The sequence below is a fragment of the Populus nigra genome, chromosome 1 (genome assembly GCF_951802175.1).
Source record: "Populus nigra chromosome 1, ddPopNigr1.1, whole genome shotgun sequence".
Taxonomy (NCBI): domain Eukaryota; kingdom Viridiplantae; phylum Streptophyta; class Magnoliopsida; order Malpighiales; family Salicaceae; genus Populus; species Populus nigra.
In genome coordinates, this window is record NC_084852.1 from 29201142 (window position 1) to 29223589 (window position 22448).

Below are 22448 nucleotides of genomic sequence, written 5' to 3' on the forward strand. Positions count from 1 at the left end.
CTCATATCTCAAAGATGGGTGCTCGCCAATTGCTTGGCTACAAGACAATTCCTTTTACAGTAAAAGAACAAGAAAGGGACGCGAAGGATAAAGAAAGAATGAGATGGTAAGTGAACCCCAACCCCATCATATATATGTAATGCTTTTTAATAAATTCAAGTGTTTTTTTAGAGCTTTGAAGATTATTCTTGATAATGTCTGCCACAAGAGAATTTTACTTGTTTTTTTATAATTCAATTGTTTCTATTAAGATTCTTGGAATCTGTTTAATAATTATACATAATTATTAAATTCTTTGATTTTAATAGTCCTTTGATTTTAAAATCTAATTCATATAATATTTCACGCGATTAATTGGCTGGTTTTTTTTAATTAATATCAACAAAAAGCTGAGGTGTTCAATTGTTGTAGCTCTAAACTTATTGCACTGTTGATTCACAGAGTCCACTTGTTTGTTTTTTTCATGTCACCGCCCCCCCCCCCCCCCCCCCCCCCCATTTTGGTCCTTCCAAGTCGGTTTGTGTCGCAATTGGCCTTGATATATTATTTCAGTTTTCTCGTGTTGCCAGGGAAACATCCCATTGTTGAACTCGCGCTCGATCGTGTGAAAAATTGCTCGGATTTTCCGTTTTCCAAGAGATCAACAATTATGAGAAATTGTAGCCCTTAAGAAAAGAATAGAAAATTTAGTTGTGAAATCCAAGAGAGGATGAGAAAAAAAAAAAAGTTTGGAGACATAGCATGGTAGCCACCATGCATTGCCTTAAGAGGAAGGTCTTGGTAGGATAATTCTAATGACATTAAAGAAAATCACCTTTTAAAGATACAGAAAATCGTACTTTTCACCCTAACGAGGTGGCTCTCTTCACACGCTAGCTCGTGCAATGTACGTGTTATACTATTTTTTTTTTAATTATTATTATTTAAATTAGTCTTTAATTTAATAATAGCTTTTCAATTAAGTCTTAAATCTCTTCTCACCTAAGCCAAGCTTTATTTTTTTAATTTAACCTTTAATTCTCTAACACTCATTGATTTAGTATCAAATTCTATTCGATCCAAGCCCAAAAAAAAGCTCGGCTAAAAAAAAAACAAGAGAAGAGAAAAGAAAAAAAATAATTACTTGACCAAATTAACACATTCTAGTAGTATTCATAACCTGTATCATAAATTTGATGATTAAATTAGACTAATTAAATGTTGATGAGAATCATTAAACAATATTATATGATCCATTATATGTGTCAATTGGGTATATTACAAGTTCAATAACTAAAAAGATCAAAGAGATAATAAATGAGTTAATTCAAGATGTTTGGGCTTTATTTCCTACAAAACTCATAAATTTAACTTATTTCCCTACTTGCATATGAATTAATTTTATTTTTCTAATATGTAGTTTTATGTTAATGAGAATAACTTTTTATTCAATCTTTGGATTGTGTTAAATTTTACAAGAAGATTTTAAAGGTATTGTTTCTATAGAGTTGAAGTTTTGTTGTAACCATATATCGGGGAAAGCTTTGTGATAAGGTCCAAAAATTATTATTTATTATTTATAATATTTTTCTAGTTGATTTAGGATTTTATTTTATTTTATTTAGAAATCTTCTGTTATTTTTCTAGCCTTGTTTATAATGTTTTACCTAATATAAATAGGTTTATTCAGTTTGTAATTAGAGATAAATTAATTATTTAGAAATAAAACTTGTATATAAGAGCTTACTTTTACTCTTGATTCTTCATTGAACTTTCAAAACTTATCAAATATTTTTTTTTTTTAGTGGCGTTCATTCTTATATCTTCGGTTATTGCTTTGTTATAATAATCCGGTCAAGGTTTTCAACTTATACCTTCGTCTCTTGATTTATTTTAGTCTATATGTTCGGATTTTCATCCAATAACTAAAGCTTTTTTGTTCAAGTAATCATTAAGTTGAATTTTTTTTTTCAATTTGATTTTAGATTTTTAATGTTATATTCAATTTTGATTGTGAGTTTTAGATTCTTAACCTAGTTCACATATGTGTTCTTGTTTAATTTTAAGAGTTCTTTTTTTTTCCTTGTTTATCAATTCTTAAATTGTTGTAACTATTAAAAAAAAAATTAAAGGCAAAGTTTCAGTTACATTATAACTTTTTTAAATATATATATATATATATATATATATATATAAAAGAAATTATAAATTTGGTTTCTGTCACAAATTAAAATTACAAAAAAAATTGATTTCAGGTACTAAGATAATTGCAATTCTTATCAATTTTATTCGTTAATTGGTATCATACCTTGCTTTAAAATTATGTTTCATCTATCTATTTTTAAATTTGGTATAATTCATGTCTTCATTCTTAAATAATTAATAAAATATTAGTTATAAATTTTCACTATTTTTGATAGGCTTTGTAATTACTAAAAATAATTAGATGCTCAACATAAATAAATAAAAAAATTGATGAGTAAAAATTAAAAATAAAAAAATTACAAAGTAAGATTTTTATTTTAAATAAAAAAGTAATATTAATTGCAACAAGTACAAATCCCCAATCCATAAAAGTAAAGTTAAATAAATGTGATTTAGATTGCTCGGTGAAAAGATGCTGGAAAATACTGCTGACGTGACAAAAACTGATGATGAGATGCTGACATGGCAGATGATGGTGACGGGCGCTTGCCGCTGACATGGCATGCACTGCTGACGTGGTGCTGGGGTGGTGATGACATGTCGCTGGCGGGGGAAGATCTGGAGTGTAGGGGTGGCGTTGGACTTGGCTGCTAAGGGAAGACAATCTGATTTAGCTGGAGAAGACAATCTGATGCTGGAGAAGACGATTTGTTTTGCATGTTGGTTTGATATACTAAACTGTTGTTGTGGCAGCCTGCTTCGGTCTATAGAGCTCGTGGTGGACCTCCTGCAACGTGGGGTGGCTGGCGCCTGATTTGCTGGCCTTAAGAGGTCAGCTGTAGCGGCTGGTGGCGGGCCTTTCTGATCTGGTGGAGTGGCTGAGAATAGGGCCGGATGTCATGGTGGCTGATTGGTGTCCTGCTGGTGTGGGGTGGAGTTATTGTTGATGGTATATGGTGGTTGGGAAGGCTGGCGTTACCATGGATGTTACTGTTTGTGGATTGGTTGTGATTTAAAATGTTTTTTATTTAAATATATATTAAAATAATATTTTTTTAATTTTTAAAAATTATTTTTAAAATTATTAAATCAGAACAAAAATATAATATAAAAAATTAGTTTTTAATTAAAAAACATTTTTTTAAAGTTTTTAGAAACGTGGGATGGATCGCGAGATGTTGGATTTATTTGATATTGTTGTAGTGGTTACAGTTTAAAGTACTTTTCGTTTAAAAATATATCAAAATAATTTTTTTTGTATTTTTTAAAAAATCATTTTTAAAATTAACACATCAAAACAATCTAAAAACATAAAAGAATTAATTTTTAATAGTTTTTTTTAACTATTTTAAAAACACAAATTAAACTGTGTGTTCAAATATTAGTAATCAATTTTTATGGTTGATGATGAACTTTTTTTTTCCAGATTTTAAACAGCTAATTTTTACTACTGCTACATTTTTTTATCAGTTTCGATGAAAGCTTACCACATTATCTAGAGTTTAGAAACAAGAATTGAAATAACAATTAAAACTTGTGTTCCAATACCAAATCTAAATTTGATTTAGAATAATAAAAAAATAAAAAATAAAAATAAATTTTTTTTTAGAAAAATAAATTAAGAATTAAAAGTAAATAAAAAAAAGCCAAAGAACAGAAAAAGGTTGAAAATATCAGTAACTTTACAAATTTTTATTCAATTTATTTAAAACTTCAAAAAAATTACATTTAAATAATAAAATCTTTCTGATAATTAAATTTGAGCTTAAACAGCAATAACTAATAAAAACCTAACAAAATAATATAAATTAAAATTCAATAATAAAATATAATAACTTGATTTAAATTAGCCTAATTTTTCAATCCAACAACATAAAAGTTTAGCTATATTTATCATAAATTATAGGGACATGTGAATCATGTTTACAGAATTGATGTCTCCACCCGACATGGACACAAGTACTATATAGATAGACATATGATGACACACCATGACAGGACATGAGAACTTGGTAAACAGCATGGACTCGTCAGTAAGAGGACTTGTTCAATAATTATTATTATTGTGTTTTAAAAAAATTAATTTTTTTTTATTTTTTATTTAAAATTAATATTTTTTAATATTTTTAAACTATCTTAATATATTAATATCAAAAATAAATTTTAAATAATAAAAAATATTATTTTAATATATTTTTAAATAAAAAATATTTTTAAAAATAATTATTTTATCAATCCAAACAAATTCTGAACAACATTTCAACAAGCGGACCTTTTGGTAGGAATTCTCAAGCACTAAATCCTAGAATATAGCTGAAATAGGCTTTCTGTCTTGTAGTGGTCATTGAAAGAGAAAGGTCAAATCAAAGTTAAATAAAATAATCTTTAAATTTAAAAATAACTATGCAGGAGATTAAAAAAAATCTCGAATAAAATTTTTAATTATAAAAAACTAAAAAGAAAATAAATAGTAATTAAAATAATAAAAACTAAATCTATATAAAAACTAATGAAAAAAATAATAAAGGACTTAATTAAAAAATAGAATAAAAAAAGCAATTAAAAAAATGTAAACCAAAATTGAATAAAAAACAAATGAAATAAAGTATCAAAAGATAAAATTGAAAGATAAAACAAATTAAAAAAATATAAAAAAAATAATTAAAAAAATAAGAACTAAATCTGAAAAAAAAAGAAATGAAATAAAATATTGAGAAAATTAAACAATAAAAAATAAAACAATTTGAGAAGGCATGATAAAAAAAATAAGCAATAAATATGATATGAAAATTTAATGAAATTAAACAATAAGAGATGAAATTTAAAAAAATAATTAATTAAAAAGAGAACTCAAAATAAAAGGAATTGCAATTATAAGAATGAGAATTAAATTCAACAAAAAAAATTAAAATAAAATATTTCGGGATTAAATCAAAAAGTAAAATTAAAAAAAATAAAAAGCAAAATAAATAGAAATTAAAAGAATGCAGACTCATGTTGCCCCAAGTAGGGCATGGCTAGCTGCATAGGAGCCGACTCGACATCAGTGGCTTCTTGCCTTTTTAAGGTGGAGGAGAGAGAAAAAAAGAGGTATGAGAAAAATTATCACTGAAGTTTCTCCATGCCATGAAGACCAACACATGTTGTCCCATTGTGTAGAGTGTGACACAATGCTTCAGACACCGCCACGAAAAGCTACCAATGATCACTGAGAGGTGCCGCATGTGTCAATTACTTTTTCGGAATTATAGAAAAACTATAACATCCCTGACTTCACATGATAATTCCAAGAAAACCGGGGTTAAAAAACCTAAAATGCGTTAATTACACTATACAAAATAATGAAAATCTAAAAACTTCCTTTAAACATTGCTGTATTTTTTTTTAAGAGAATGAAAATAATTATATTATACACTAAAAATATAAAAATATAATTTTACCTTTAAATATGTTTTTTTTTATTAAAATGGATATTCAGGTCAGTTTGCGCATATCTCGACTAATCTTACGGGTCTTGAAGTTAATGACCATTCAAGTATCTAGTAGTACTGAGATTTATGAAATTTAAACTATAACATCCTTGACTTCACATGATAATTCCAAGAAAATCGGGGTTAAAAAACCTAAAATGCGTTAATTACACTATACAAAATAATGAAAATCTAAAAACTTCCTTTAAACATTGCTGTATTTTTTTTTAAGAGAATGAAAATAATTATATTATACACTAAAAATATAAAAATATAATTTTACCTTTAAATATGTTTTTTTTTTATTAAAATGGATATTCAGGTCAGTTTGCGCATATCTCGACTAATCTTACGGGTCTTGAAGTTAATAACCATTCAAGTATCTAGTAGTACTGAGATTTATGAAATTTAAACTGGTAATTTCTAGAAAATAAATTTAAGACATGATCTGATATGTTGATTTACATTTTAAAATTAATAAATATTATATTTTTAATCATTAAAGAGCTCATCACTCGTGGATTATATTGTCCACAATTCATATTAAAACACTGATAAGTTGCAGTGTTATCTGTAATATAATTGCATGTGGAGACAAGCTAACAGTTGAAAAAAAGATAATATAATATATTAGCAAAAACTGTTGTGTAGCGGGTAGTGTGGTTACTAATTTCACCGATGACATCAGAGCACTGTACAAGAGAAGGAGGCTCCTCTCTTCCAAATTAAAGATTGATCAGATCAGAGAAAAGTTGTAACTAGACAGTAAAAATGCCAAATATAGTTCTAAAAGCAGGTAGTAGACCACCTTGGGTGGGCTTGGCAGCAGCAGTATGGGTTTTGATAGCTGCTGGGAATGGCTACAACTTCCCTCTCTACTCTCCTTCACTTAAATCAGTGTTGGGTTTGAACCAGCAGCAAATAACAATCTTGGGTGTGGCTAATGATATTGGAGAGAGTGTAGGTTTGCTCCCTGGCATTGCCTGCAACAAATTCCCTCCTTGGGCTCTGCTTTCTGTTGGTGTTGTTTTTTGTTTCTTGGGCTATGGTGTTCTCTGGCTTACTGTTACCCAGACTGTTATTGGCTTGCCCTATTGGCTGGTAAGTGATCAACTTTTTTCCTTTTCTAGTTGCTTAGTTGCGTTGAAATCGATTTGTTGATTTGAAATACCTGAAGGGTGTTTTTTTTTTGTCTGCACTACACAATCATATATTCTTGATTGTCTTGGATTTAGTGTTTGATAGGTTTTCCAAATTTGATCACTGAAATTGCAGGGTGATGACTGATTGCTTTAATTTCTGTCTCTTTTTTAAGGTTCTTTATTACTCCAGATTTATATTTTTAATTGTTTCTTTTCTTTCTTTGCTGGCTGCCCATTTAAAACTGATTGACATGGCTAGTTTGGTAGACAAGTTTAGTGTTTTGCTTATGTATTTGACTAAAGTTTTTGGAGAATCATACCATGGGGGTCCAGAACTATGATGTTTGAAATCCATTATATTTTGGGAACTAGAAGAAATCACTTTGAGCTATAATCTTTTTATTTAGGAAACAATTTTTTTTGCAAACCTACCTGCGTGTTTGATTAGCAGTCATTTTCGTGGTAGTTTTTCGATTAGTTGGTCTCAATAAGAGGCCAATGGCAGTGGAGAAAAAAGTTGTTTCATATTTGAGTCTTGAAAGGAGCCTCTTCAACTGGAAATGCTGAAGCACAGGACCACCTTTTATTCTCCTTTGCAGAATCCCATTAGTTCATGGCCTTAGATTTTAGCTTTTCTGTGAATGAGTGATTCTGATGTTTCTTTTTTTCTTATGAAATTGCGAGTCTGGTCTTCCCATTTTTAGCTTTCCTAACATCTAAACAAATGCTTGTGATGATATTGGTGTGGGAATTTGGTAAAATTCATTCATGATTATCATTACAACTTTCTCTATATTTTATCTAGATGTTTTAAAAGTATAGAAATGTAGGTGCAGATTCTCATCCTCTCAAAAGTTGACATAATTTGTTACTTTAACTTTTAATTGAATGGCTGTGTTACTGAGGATGCTAAAGGGTCAATGAAGGAGAAGTGTATCAGTTTCAGCTTGCCTTCTTCTTCTTAATTGATTTTCAATTGATTTCTAGCTCTCCACCACTATAGAAAATAATGGTTCACAATCACTGATCTGAAATGGGTAGACTTTTGCTATGATATATTCATTTTGGAAAATTGGGAAGGTTTAGCCTTGTTTTTATACCTGTTTTCCCTTTGCAAAGGAATACTTTAGAAAGCAATATGAGAAACATGCATGATTGAGATTACAATTTAAATTAGGACAACCATTCTTTAAGGAACATATTTGTGTAAGCTACTTAAAAACCAATCTTTTTTGCGCTCTAATTTAATGTCACCAGAACTAAGTCCATCATGTAGGAAATTCACAAATTTAATTTTTTGCCACCTTAATACAGACTATATAGAAACCTACCTCATCAATCCACATTTTGGGTAGTGCACTGTTTTCTGTTCACATTGCACATAAAATATAGCTGGTAACTTATTTTGTGCCTGTGTTGGCAGTCATGTTCTGATTTTGAGAAGTTTATTTGGCTTTAGAGTGCTGGGTTTCTGAAATTCTTAGATGCAGAGAAACAGTAATTTAAAATTTGTGTAGGGAGTCACACGATCACGTTAGACAATCTAGGATTGTTTAGGTTTAGAGCGAAAATTACTTGAAAATCAGATTCTCTTTTTGAGATTTGATCAACTTCTTCAAGGTCGAGTTGTCGCAGAATATAAGCCGTCCAAGTGTCTGGTCTCTAACAATAAGTCACACGAACCACCAATGAAAAATTTTCTAAAACCATTTTTAGGAGAGATAAATCACCATGCTTTTGAGTGGTAGCTCTTTTTTTCGTGTTTTCAAGTGTTTCTTTGCATTGTATGTTTTGTAAGATCTATATAACTTACATTGTATGTTCAGTAACATAGCTCTCTCGCTCGTAAAATTTAAGGCATAACATTATAGGGAAAACTTAATAATTCTATAAATGATAAAATATTAATTTTTTCCTCTGAATAAAATTACATATATTATTTCAGGACAATTTTAGAAATTTATTCAATCATGTCCCCATTTGATTTTTCTTAGTGTAGAATTCTTATCCCATGTAATATTACATCTAGTCTTTAATCTCTAAAACTTATTTATAATCAAATCACGCTTGATTAATCATTATAGTTTAATTTATGACTAATGGTTCTTATATGTGTGACCCATTATGTTTATAATATATTGGTCCGAATATAAATCTCGATCCTCAATAAACTAGGATTAAATAAATTAAACAATTTAATTTATTATCAATTCAACAATTGATGGATCTATATTTTAAGATCAAGTGTATTGTTTAAAAATGTGTCATGATTCCTAAATATTAGGAAAGTCATATGTGGTTTGACTTAACTTTGCAGTGAATAATTTCTCAAGGTGATTATTATATTTTTTTCTAGAATGTTCTGATTTAAACTTATAGCACGAAGTGTGTCTACTTTGTCAAATCATGTTTGTTTTCAATACCATAATCATTGATCTTTTGAATAAGATTTGAAACTATTTTCCAATCTCTTTTCATCTTATGCAAGGATTTTACAATCGATAGTATTGGAGAACATGTGGACTATTTTTTCTAATTTATCTATGGTGATGAATCCTCTCTTAATCACTCAATTTATATGATTCATGTTATGCTCAAGGTTGTCAATTCTGTTCTAGTTGGCATTTTATTTTTCTAATTGGAATGATAAATTTTGGTTTTGGAGCATTTCGACGTTCTGTTCTTAAGTCATGTAATATATATATATATATATATATATATATATTCAACAATCATGATTCCAATTCAAGTCTAAAGATAAATTAGCTTTAAATTATGCAATATAAACACATTATCAAGTATCTAAATGTAATTTCAAAATTTAAAACATTCATGTGAAGAGTCAAGACTAAAGAGAACTTTTAACTTAAAGTAATTTAACACAAACAAAATGCTAAAATATTGATCAAATAAAATATTTTAATACAAAAGAACTATAAATTAAACATCATCTCCATCATTAATAAAGAAATAAGTGTCTTGATCTTGTGGTGTTATGTAATGAAAGTCATCAACTAGACATTTCGATAGATTGTTATTTCGACTAAGCTCGTTATTTCCACTAAGCTCATCATCTAATCTCATCATCACCTTCAAAATTGACCTTTTCATACTCTAAAGTCAAAGTAGACAAAGAAACCTTAAATGCCTCTCAACTTAAATCCTTTCCATCAAGAAGGCTGGTTTCTTCACAAATCCAGTCAATGTTATCAAGCTTCTCTTTCTTTTAGCTTCTATTTCTCTATAGGTTATATAAATCTTACACACAAGAAATCCACGCAAAAAAGAAATTCCATTTAATAAGGAATTCTAGATAAAATAGGAAAATTTAAATATTTTTAATTGAAATTTGATACAAAATATAATGCTGGACATTTTCCTAAACAAACATTTTATTGTCGAAGCCTATAAGTTGTAGTTGGCAGTTGAAAAGAGATTTTGATCAGCCTTTAAATGTTACTGTTGTGGTGAAAGTAAGAATACTACTTGATAATAAAATATAGCTAAAGTTCTTATGCGAATAATTAATTGAATGTTCAAAACTAAAACTAGTCATCACATATGTCCTCTTGATCTTTATCCCTTGGCAAAGGCAGAAAGTCTAGGCTCAAAGTGAGCCGAGTACACCTAAAAAGCTAGCGTACATGCACAATTGCAGGGAGCTGTAAGCAGGGTGGTATCAAGAGTTAGAAGGATGACCTGGATTCTCTTAATACAAGGGAGGAAATGAATAGAAACAAGAAATAACAAACAAAGAGGTGTCACTGCACTTGTTACTTTCGCTAATTACAATGCTTTAACCTATAGTTAACAAGTTTTTAGGTTAAAAAAAAATCTTCTCTTCATTAATCTTACAATATTAAATTATATTAAAATTTTTCAGAGTCTAGATATATATAGGAGAATGTGTAAACAGGAGGTCTATGATTTTTTTTTATAGAAGAATTATAGCTCGCTTATCACTTTATCCAGAACAAAATGGATGAAATAAACCTAGGATATTTCGGCAGGAATTTGGGCAAGAAATCCAAAATGACCCGAGATTCTTGAGATGAAACTTTATTTCACTTTGTTGTATTTTTTAAAATGATACGAGGTATATTGGTCATTCTGGCTGAAACTTAACGAAAATGACAACCTTGACTATACCCAATAAATATCCATTTGTTATCCTTGATTAGAACAACATATAGTCATGATCAAAGTATAACATTACCTGAATAAGATAATTCAGTTATCTTAAGTCTAAAAATCACTTACACAACTGTCGATCTTTCCATATGGAATCTCTATACGGGTTAGTTCAATGTATATATCATATGACAAACATCTACTTATTAGTTCTAGATATCTTTTATATTTTATAAAAACAGTTGTTTCTTTTCAAAAAAAAAAAAAAAACATAATGTTCCAGGGCATTTAGTGCAAGTTACTTTGAAAGCATTGTGAAACCTGCAGTGAGCTCATATTCATCACTTATTTTTTGCAATCTGGGTGCAGCAAGAAGTCAGAGATGGCCTGGTTCCTAAGTATCAAAGAACATAGTTTATGGAGTAAAACTCTCTTATACAAACATCATAATTTTATACCATTTTTTTTAATCCATCTTATATTCCACGGTTGAAATATTTTACATTCCGTTGGCATAGGCAGACTAATGAAATTATAGAAGAAATTTTGAAGTCCATGTGGAAGTGGCTGGGCTGTCTAAACAAGTTTTTTCTGGAAATTATGCATTCTTCCCTTTGAATTTCCATCTTTTTCCTTGAAACTTTTACAATTGTTTGTTTCTGTTAAATTATTGAGTCATACTTGCAGATTAAGTTTTGCTCTTAGAATATAATATTCCATGAATTATAATCTTTACAGGCTTCACTCTTCGTTGCTATTGCAGATATGGGTTGCGCTTGTTGTAGCCACTAATAGCACTACATGGTTTGGCACAGCTGTGCTTGTAACCAACATGAGAAACTTCCCTCTCAGTAGAGGCACTGTTTCAGGGATTCTCAAAGGTTATGCTGGGATCGCAGCTGCAGTATATACTGTGATATACAAACTGGTGCTTAAAGATTCAGATTCAGAGCTTCTCCTAATTCTTACACTTGGCATTCCCATTTTATGTTTAGCCATGATGTACTTTATTCGGCCCTGTTCTCCAGCTTCTGGAGAAGACTCTTCAGAGCATGTCCATTTTATTTTCAGTCAAGTGGCAAGTGTTTTGCTTGCTCTTTATCTTCTCATAACCACAATAATAAGTGGTGTGGTTTCTCTAAGTGATACTGTTTCATACATTTTAGTTTTGATAATGGTTATTATTCTGATGTCTCCTCTCGCAATTCCAGTCAAAATGACCCTATTCCCTGCAGAACATAAGAGACATGTCCCACCTAGTGATTCTTCAGATCATTTGGTCCCAAAGGAAGGTGAATCAACCCCAACGGATTCTTTGTTGACACCATCTTCTTCAGGTACTAATCTTGGTAGTTTTTATGAGAATGATGATGCTTTGGATGCGGACATACTTCTTGCTGTGGGTGAGGGAGCAGTGAAGAAGAAACGGAGGCCCAGGAGAGGTGAGGATTTTAAAATTCGTGAGGCTCTTGTCAAGGCTGATTTCTGGCTTCTTTGGGTTGTAAGCTTTCTTGGGGTTGGTGCTGGAGTTACCGTTCTCAATAATTTGGCTCAAATAGGTGTTGCATTTGGACTGGAAGACACAACGCTTTTGCTTACTCTCTTCAGCTTTTGCAATTTTGTTGGCCGTATTGGCTCAGGCGCCGTTTCAGAACACTTTGTAAGGTCATTATTCATTGCCTTAACATAAAGTACTAGGTTGAAATGTGAAAATCCCTATTTCTTTTGAAGTAGCACATGCTGGATATTATCATTAGGCATTCCTAGCACAAGTTTCCGAACAATTTAGTAATGTGAATTTCCTAAAAAGTACTTGACATTTGCAATATGTGGAATTGGTTATGTGCAATTAGGTTTATGCCCTATATTTCCTACAGTTTTAAATTTCACTGCACTTTGGATGTGATTTTCTTTCTAATAAGGGAATGATGGTGAAAGTGATAAAATCTCATTGCAGGTTGAAAATGATCCCTCGAACCTTGTGGATGACATTTGCACTAATGGTCATGCTCGTGACCTTCATTCTTTTTGCATTTGCTCTTAATGGAATTCTTTATGCTGCTATTCCTCTGCTTGGCATCTGCTATGGGGTCCTGTATGCTATAATGGTGCCAACTGTTTCCGAGCTTTTTGGCTTGAAACACTTTGGTTTAATTTACAGCTTCATGGGGCTAGGCAATCCTATTGGTGCACTTCTTTTCTCAGGTACGCTTGCTGGTTATGTATATGATGCGGAAGCAGCTAAGCAAAGTAGCTCTTCTTGTGTTGGACCCGATTGCTTCAAGATGACATTCCTGGTTCTAGCTGGAGTCTGTGGGTTGGGTACAATCTTGAGCATAATTTTGACGGTTAGAATTCGGCCAGTTTATGAACTGCTTTATTCAGGGGGTTCTTTTCGCCTGCCTCAGACATCTGGCCATTGACCAATGGAGATTATTTGTATCATCTAACGAGGTTGTGACGTGCTGTTTTGCAGAGGTCTGCTTCATTGTTGTAGCACTCTAGACAGTGGCTTACGTTGCCTAGATTTTGTTAGATGCTCCAAGATGCTATATTTTGTTTGTTGTCAGCCTTTCAATGGCGGTATCCTTGATGAAGCTTGCTGTAATGACTTCAAATTAATCAAATTGTGGGAGGTAGGCACATCCAAGTTGTAAGTAGGTTATTGCTATGATATATGTCAATCAAATTCAGGATTCCCTCTGAAACTTAAATAAGATAAATCAATACTGGTTTCGTCCAGTCTTTCCTGGCATTCGGAACAGGCCTTTATTCCCCTTTGTTTTCAGGGTGACTCGTTCCAGATTTCTAATTTCCATCATGTTTCTCATCATTTGTAGGGGAAATTCATCCTGGAATCTTTTCTATACATGAACTTAGCGATACACTCGCGCTACGATACTATATTTACATCCACGTTGTTTGCTCACACATACATGTGCACACACAAGCTGCTGCCTCATTTTTTCCCCTTCCTCTTCCTCGAAGTAGAAAGAGCAGTATTTGTGTTCAAGACCAGTTTCCTCTTCCATGCTTTCCAGTACTAATCTGCAGGCACTTGACGTTATCTCTATACCCCTCTTCGTTGCCAATTGCTATGATCTGTTGCCACTTACATTAGAAAGCGATAAACGTAGCCTAGTGAGCGAAAATACAGAAGCATAAGACAATATGTTTGGATGCCTTACCACATGGTAATTAACTTCGTATCCTAAAACAATCAATCTATTAAAAGCTGATAATGCTTTCTTTTTGTTTGCGAGTAAGACTACAAAATACAAAAGCAGGGGAGACCATCTCATTACTAAAAGAGACCCTGATGCCGCCAAAAAGCTTGCAGCTCAATCGACACTCATCTCCTCCCTTTCTTGAGAGGTTTCAGCTTCGAGCCTTTCATTTGTAACAAAAAAAAAAAAAGGAAAAAAAGAAGAAAAAACAGTCCCTGACGCCAAGTTGTGTTCCTATCTGACCCACCCACTAATGAAAACAAGAAGAGAAAAATGACTACATGAGCAAGACTGAAGACTCCATGGTGGAAGAACACACAAAAAATCCATCTCTCACCATTTAAACTGATATCAAGAAAGAGAGAAAAAAGGGGATAAACTATAACAATTCATGTTGGTTTCAGATTCTGGAACATGGTATCCCACCTGATCTCTTCAACACCAGTTGTCCAGTACCCCTGATCATCACCCTGATCTAACTTCTCTTTGTTGAGATCATAAATCACAGGGCTTGAAAAACTTTCAAGGGTTGGGCCAGCAGAAATCATAGGGGTGTTTGAAAAGCTACCATTTGTAAGCAACAACCTACCTTGTTTAGACATCATCAACTTCTTGTTCCTCTTCAACATAGTTCCTCTCCATCTGGTACCATAACCAGGCCTTTGAAGAAGAACAAGAGCTGACTCCTCGCTGCGAACCCATGTCCTTATGTACTTAGCTAGACACCTCTTTGTCCTCTTGATTGCAACAAGAACCCTTGCCATGGCACGAGGGCTCTTTCCTTTCTCCTTTCTTGCAAGCTTGAGGATCTCAAGCCTATGTTTGGCTATTGATATCCCCATGCTTTGAAGAAACTCATGATTAAAGTAAGGTATATCTTCTTCTTCAAGCTCATTGTGAGCAAAAGCAAGGCCGTATTCATACACAAGAGAAGGCTCAAGGCCAGTTTTTGATAGCCATGAGAACCAATCCATAGCTTTTGAGGCTGCGTCCGAGTGAATGTGTGCGCTTCAAAGTTTGAGAGGGTGTATGTATATAATGCAGGTGGTGAAGCAATTGTAAAACCAAAAGAAGATAAAAGAAGAGGGTGGAGTTGCTACTAGTAGACTTGGACTTTTTCTTGAGGAGCTTAGCTTTTCTTTTCTTTTCTTTTTTTTAAAAAATTTGTTATGGTAGTTGAATCTTGAGAGTGACTAAAGAAGAAGAGATTAAAGGTATGTGGGGAGGGGTTTACATGGGTGTGTTCCCTTCAAGAAATGGGCCAAATTAGGAGTGAAACCTAAGGATTCTAACAAGTGGAACATCAATCACGGCATGGGAAAAGACTAGCCTGTAGGGACACAACAATACTTGTTTTTGTGCGTGTAAAGTGTAATATCAAGGGAGGAAGGTGGCAAAATGGACTCAAACTTCAAGCATGGCAACACTTTGGATAAAAAAAGAAAGAAAGAAAGAAAGTAAGATGGAATATATTTTGGATAGAGTAAAAGCAATCCATTGATGGGAATTTCTGTTAAGTTATCGACCAATTTTAGTTAAACATCTAATCTAAATCATTGCAGAACTTGTTTCTTTTGAGGACTGGCCCTCGCTGATTAAGATTTCTCAATTAGCAGCCCTTGTTGAGGGATTTTAAGGTGATAGCACACCTATTTCTCATATCTCTTATTTGTTGAAGAAATTCATGTTCTTTGAAAGTTTTAATGGTGATCTCTAGTCTATAAGATCCGATGGATTGTATTTACATTTATCAATTTATAATTAGTCGGTATATTATAAAGAATTGAAAAAAAATAATTGTAAATATTATTATAATTGTTAACTCACCAATAAAATTATCAATGATATTCTATTGATGATATATAATTTTACTAATGAAATTACATATAATTCTTCAATTGATGATATGTTAAATTATATCAAAGAAATTACTGATTAAATGAAATGTGGTATTTATTTTTAATGTTCATATTCTGCCTATAAAACAATTAATAAATTTATTAACAAAAGACTCAATACCTTACCATAAATTACCAATAAGTTTCTTTTCAACGTTCTGTTCATAATTCCATCAATGAAATAATCACGGATGTGTCTTATTATCAAGAGAATATTTATTATTCAGTGCTTGGTGTGATCACGGGGAGGTTTTGTCACCTTGTAAAGTTGTTCATTTATTATTCATCTTTAAAGGATACTGCTTTTCTAAAGCTCACTGAAGCAGAATTGTTGTCCAGAGGCAGGAAATCTCGTAAATCCTGCTGCCTGATTACAAGGAAGCTTCTCCTCCTTTTCCTCTCAATTTCTCGTAGAATGAGCGACTGCTTTTTGTTGAGGCATTTACTAAAAGATTAAAATATACACATGTTTTCAAGCTATGTCATGGGTGACTTCAATTTTTTTTTATTATTATTATATTATCACAAGTTTGGTGGGTTTCTCAACTCATTCATATTAAAGTATCAACAATAAAATTTGAAAAAAAAAAAAAACTTGAATATTCTCTCACTGTCCATGTCTCAAATTACTTGTACTCTCAAACTTGAGAGAATACAACACATTATGTTACTTGAGCAAGCTTCTAACCCTTCACATATAGTACTTTTGTTGTTGAATCCTCGACGAACACGATGATTAGGGCACAAATGATCACAAACTGCATGCAGCAAGGCTGCCGCCCATGTACAGAATTTGAAGTTTTTCTCTTTCAACTGATGGTAGAATTCTTAAAGGAAAAGAAAGGAAAGGGCAGTGATTTGATGATGAAAATGGGACCTTCACAACATCCCCATCGTCACATGCAACATCTTGCTAATGGTTCAATCACTATGTTTTGTCTGAAAATGCCCCATCAAAAGCACTATCACATGCCCTAACAATTGCATTTTGAAATAGGATGGGTTCACGGGGATGCATTGTCTAATGCTATAATAAAAGAGTATTGGAGGATTATTGTCGATCTCCATGAGAAACGATCAATTCTATCATGTCCCACTTCAAGGTAAAGCCCTTCTGAGTTTTTCTATACAAACAAAGATGGGCATGTTTTGTCTCTCTTTATATCACAATCCACATGATAAGTCTTCTGTTTGAGATCCTCAACAACCCACGTTACAGATCATGGAGTACCTTGCTAATTTCAACGATAAATAATAAAGTGCATGAATATTTATGAATATATATATTTATTAGGTGCATAAATTAATGAATGCTTGAATTGGTTAATCACACACCTAATAGATAACAAGGTGACTTATGTTATGCGGTTGGTTAAATTTTTTCTAACATAAAAAAAAGATATTTATGTAATAATAATTTGAGTTAATTTAGGATAACTTGATTATTATGTGATCTGAGATATGAAATCAAGATAACTTTGTATAAATAAAAACAAATAAAAATATATCACAAAACTCAAGGTTTGAAAAACTAATGTCAAAAGATGAAATTGAAAAAAAAATCAATTTTAAAAAAATTTATGTTGAAGAAAAAAACCTGAGTAAACATAAGTTAACTTGATTCACCCGCAACTCGTGATATGAGATTGGGATAAAAAATTTAGATTTAAAAAAAAATCCTAGCAAAAAAGACCTAAGTGAAATAAAAAAACATTGAAAATAAACCCAAGCTAATCCAAGTTAACTTGACCAATCCACATCTGAGATAACCCGTAAGAAAAAAAAATTACAAAGCTTAAGGGTTAATAATTTCATGTCAAAAGATGAAACTAGAAAATAAATCAATTTATAAAAAAATATTGAGAAAAAAAACTCGAGTCAACTTGAGTTAACTCAACTAACCCACCATTCATGATGATATGAGATCAGGATAAAAAAAAAAAAGGTAAGTGGAACAAATAACGAAGCTTAAGGCCTAATAACCTAATATCGAATGATAAAATTGAATATTTTTTTTAATAAATCACCTGAAAAAGATGGAACTTAAACCGAGCTAATATTCAAACTAGTGACCGATTCATGAGACTGAGATTACTTTGTAAAATTGAAGTCATAAAAGAATCACAAAGTAAAATTTTCAATCATAAAAAAATTTAAAAAATGAGAACCAAATATGATATAAAAACTAAATGAAAGAAATTAATCAGGGACTAAATCAAGAAAATGATAAGAAAATAACAATTAAAAGAAAGATGATCAAAATTGGATAAAAGATTTAAATTAAATAAATTTTTGAGGGACAAAATAAAAACTAAATAAATCAAGAAATTAATAAGAAAATAGCAATCAAAAGAATGAAGACCAAAATTGGATAAAATAAATAAATAAAATAAAATGAAGAGGGGAAAAATTAAAAACAAAATCAATAAAAGGGCAAAACACAAAAAAAGAAAAATAAAAATAATGAGGATCAAATTGGATAAATAAATTAAATGAAATAAAATGTCTAGGGATGGAATTGAAAAAAAAGTTTAAAGAGCACTAAAAACAAAATAAATAGCAATTAAAAGAATGGTAGTCAAAATTAATAGATATATAAATTGGAGGGCACAATTAATTTTTGAAAGGGCTAATATGAATTTCTAGGCTAAAAAAAAAGAAGAGAGAGAGGAAAAGAAAAAAAATATCACTGAAGCTCAATCGCACCTTCGGTGTGCACATACGCCACACCAATAAGAAAAGGACGACATGCCGCTCCAAACATCGTCATGGATGGCTGATTATGGCAACCAGATGATTTTGCATGCGCTACTCAAAGGGCACGGGGACAATCAGACATATTACACGTGTCATAAATTTTTTTAATAATATTTAACCTTTAAAATTATCAAATATCCCCTGCATCAACCCAAAAATAACAAAAAAACAAACCATAAGAAAAAGCCAAAAATACCTACAAATATCCCTTTGAAAAGATGATTTTACCTCCAATTGTAAAAATAAAAGAAGTCACCAGATAATTATTTCCAATTTCAAACTTTTAAAAAACCAGTTAACCACTCTAAGCATGATGACACAAGGTTTGGTGATGATGGGAACCTGCATAATTGAGATTAAGAGTTTACTATTGGAAGACATCATCTCGTCCACAACTAATTTGGTTTGTTTAACCGAAAACCATATATTTATATATATAATTTAACATAGTGAGTGATGATTTGATTCCTTTTCTTTCCTATGCATACGCATGCAAAGTTTACAATAAGATTAATTAATTAATTAATTAATTAATTCCGAAATTAAAATGCAAATCTCATGCACGTCTTGTTCCTTCAAAGGAAAACATATAATGGCCCTCAGTCTTTGGAGCAAGTTCACCAATCACATGAGAGGAAGTGTACATAATTCAGACAAATTGATGAATTGTAGGATAGGACTTGAGCTTTCACCTCTCTTGCTAGAAAAGAAAGGTTACTTGCTGAGTATATCTTGTAAATTATTAATATTGTGTTTTTTTTTTTTGTAATTTTAGTTTTGATAAATAGTCTACGCTCTCCCACTTTCATTTAAAGGAGATTTTAAAGTTGAGGCTTTTAAATCACAATTCCCGGTTCAAGTCATTAGGATGTAAAGTTTCTTTAGCTTATTTAACTAGTTTATTTCCCTAATCTATGGATGATAAATTTATTGCAATGTTATTAAACTTGGCTAGTTTCAACAGATTGAATAGATGATCTCTAAATCTAATATGGTTTCAAATTAAACTAGATGAGGTTGACCTGATATGATTCATTCAACCTTTCAAGTGTATCCACGACTTGTTGATTTGATTTTTTAAAGATAAAATATTTATATAACAATATTTTGAATTGACTCATGTTATTTTACCAAACTCGTGACCTAGATCATATATCTAGCCGGGTTTAATAATTTTATTTTTTAAAGTCTATTATTTAATTATACTATAATAAAAATATACATTCATAGGAAAGACAGTGAATGAAATTATGGAAGAAAGATGTATTTTTTTTTATCAAAAATATATGTTTTGATGCATGTATTTTGTTTTGTTTTGACAACAAAATATTTTTTTTTTATTAGCAACACAATTCATTGAATAAAAAAAAACAACAATAAGAAAAAGTATTTGGAAAAACTATTGTGATTTGAACTGAAAAAGAAAATGTATATTTCTAATAAAAAAATCTTTTTTTTTAATCAAGCATTTCTTTTTTATTTTCATAAAAATATTTTTTTTATTTTTATAAAAAGCATTGTTTTTAAGCAAAACATTATTATGATCGTGAAAAAAGTCTCAATCAAAAAATTAAAAAAATCATGAATCAATTATTTTTATGACTATATAAAATAAATATGAGAACAATAAATTTAAAAAAATTATATAAAATTTTACAATAAAACAATTATGAAAATATATATTTTATTATCATTTAATATTAATGAAAAAAACTATTTTAAACAATTTACATATCATGCTAATACATAATTACCTATAAATAAATCGATAATGTCATCATTACTCTTAAAGACAATGACATAAGTTTTTATTAGTATCAAGTTTTTAATAAAAGACAATGATAGTTAAAATAAAGGTTGACATAATTTTTTATTAGTACCATGTTTTTTTTATAATAAAAACAATAAAAATTAAAATAAAAGTTTGTTAAGAATTTCAATCATTTGAAATAAGTAGGAAAAACATAACTCTTCAATGTAAACTCTATTTTATTATTAATACATCTCTTCAATGTTTCAACGAAAATATGTTTTTTTAATGAAATATTTTTTTAAATAAAAAATTATTATAATCTCAAGAACAAGTTTTAATTAAAAATATAAAAATAATGTCACAATTTGTTAGATGTGATTAAAAGGAAAAATATTAAGTAATGATAAAAAATTATGTCCAAAATTTATTAAAAAATTAATAAAGATTATATTTACTTTCATGAATATTCAATACAAATTTTAAAGGAAGAACAAACCATAAAAAAAGTTAAATATTTGGTCCTAAAATACTAGGCCCACGCGCTCAACATCTAGAAAGCTTAAGGCATTTAAGAGTACAAAACTAGGCACGTGTGTCTGATCTTATTGATTATTCTTTCTATGTTTAAGGGTAAACGATTATTTAAAAATAAATAAACAGATAATGCGCCATTTACTAGTATAGATATTAATAACTAGAGTGATGGTTGGAAAGTTAAGTAAGGGTTTTTTTTAATAAAAAATCTATTTTTCAACTTATTTAATCTCAAAAAACCTAATAAACACCTTAAGATTCAAAACACAACTAAACTAGTTAAAAATACAAAATAAAATCTAATACAAAATTATTCTTTAATTTCGTTCTATTTTTTATAGAGATGAAAGATCAAAAATACTTTAATAGAACTCTTTTTATCAAAAAGAACCCATCAATATAAAAAATAGAATTTATTTTTATCACTGTAATGTAATTGACCAATCATTTTCTCTTTTCTCTTTTATTTTTCTATGAATTTTTCTCTTTTTTTAAATTTCAAGGACTGATATTTAAAATAAATAAAGTTTAATATTGAAAAGTTAAATCCTAAAAACACACCGATCAAAAATGAAAAGGTTAAAAAAAATCAGTTATCGAAATGTATTTTTTCAAGGATTGGTCTTTGCCCTCTCCATGTATAATTACGACCTCAATTACTTGGCCCACATAAGAGATCAAAATGTACTAATGGGACTTTGCCCTTTTCCATGAATAAATAAAATGAAAAGTCAACAATTTAATCAAGAAAACAACACCAATCAAATTAAAATAAAACAAAAAAACCATAAAAATTATTCAGTTATTCCAAAGTCTCAAATAATCCAATCTCACTTTCTCTCAATCTATCGTTCTAAATCGATACAAGAGAGAATAAGAAAATCTCATTCTTTTCTCTCTACAACATACAAGAGAAACCGCATACTAGGAGTAGGAGTCAGAAAAAAAAAAAACTAATTAAATTAAGAAAATAAAATAAAAATAATCGAAAAACCGAACCGTTAAAAAAAATTGATTAAATTGATTAAAATTTTTAAAAAACCAACCGGTTCAGTTTCAGTTTTATAAGCTTAAAACTAAAAAAACCGAATCAAACCCAAACTGAAAAACACCAGAAAAAACTGAGCCAAATCAGTTTGAACCAGTTTTTGTTCTAAAAACCAAACCGAACTGAAACCAGTCAGTTTAAACCGATTTTGATTTTTTTTATAAATTCAGTTTAATTTTTTTTTCCATAAAAATCTAACGGAATAAAAAATAATTATCTATCCGTTACTATCTATTCTCATAGAGAATGAGCACTACTTCGACGCTTATCCTAAAATATAATAACCTTGAGAATTTATATGGCCTAAAGCTATTTGCTTCCAAGTTATTTGAGTCAATTTCTCACATGGGCTTACAATTTAAGC

General features: G+C 30.2%; 2 protein-coding genes across 3 annotated transcripts; one reads left to right on the forward strand and one right to left on the reverse strand.

The window, feature by feature from the left end:
- The first annotated feature begins 6221 nt into the window (after positions 1 to 6221).
- On the forward strand, positions 6222 to 13622 carry LOC133669741 (protein NUCLEAR FUSION DEFECTIVE 4-like). 2 transcript variants are annotated; one of them, XM_062090003.1, is made up of 4 exons: positions 6222 to 6695; positions 11631 to 12309; positions 12427 to 12532; positions 12825 to 13622. In XM_062090003.1, the coding sequence occupies exons 1-4, from the start codon at positions 6366 to 6368 to the stop codon at positions 13288 to 13290; spliced, it is 1581 nt and encodes a 526-aa protein (XP_061945987.1). In that variant the 5' UTR covers positions 6222 to 6365; the 3' UTR covers positions 13291 to 13622. The 2 variants fall into 2 exon arrangements, with proteins under 2 accessions (XP_061945987.1, XP_061945977.1); XM_062089993.1 differs by having other exon boundaries at positions 6223 to 6695; positions 11631 to 12532.
- A 471-nt stretch (positions 13623 to 14093) lies between these two features.
- On the reverse strand, positions 14094 to 15292 carry LOC133669748 (uncharacterized). The gene has a single exon (XM_062090015.1). The coding sequence runs from the start codon at positions 15066 to 15068 to the stop codon at positions 14484 to 14486; it is 585 nt and encodes a 194-aa protein (XP_061945999.1). The 5' UTR covers positions 15069 to 15292; the 3' UTR covers positions 14094 to 14483.
- Positions 15293 to 22448: the final 7156 nt, after the last annotated feature.

What these genes read in the sequence shown, in the direction of transcription:
- LOC133669741 (XM_062089993.1), top strand. Translation starts at nt 6,366, where the DNA reads ATGCCAAATATAGTTCTAAAAGCAGGTAGTAGACCACCTTGGGTGGGC. An exon ending in TTGGCTTGCCCTATTGGCTG is followed by an intron (nt 6,696 to 11,630) that starts GTAAGTGATCAA and finishes TTGCTATTGCAG; the next exon opens with ATATGGGTTGCGCTTGTTGT. An exon ending in GTTTCAGAACACTTTGTAAG is followed by an intron (nt 12,533 to 12,824) that starts GTCATTATTCAT and finishes ATCTCATTGCAG; the next exon opens with GTTGAAAATGATCCCTCGAA.
- LOC133669748 (XM_062090015.1), bottom strand. Translation starts at nt 15,068, where the DNA reads ATGGATTGGTTCTCATGGCTATCAAAAACTGGCCTTGAGCCTTCTCTT.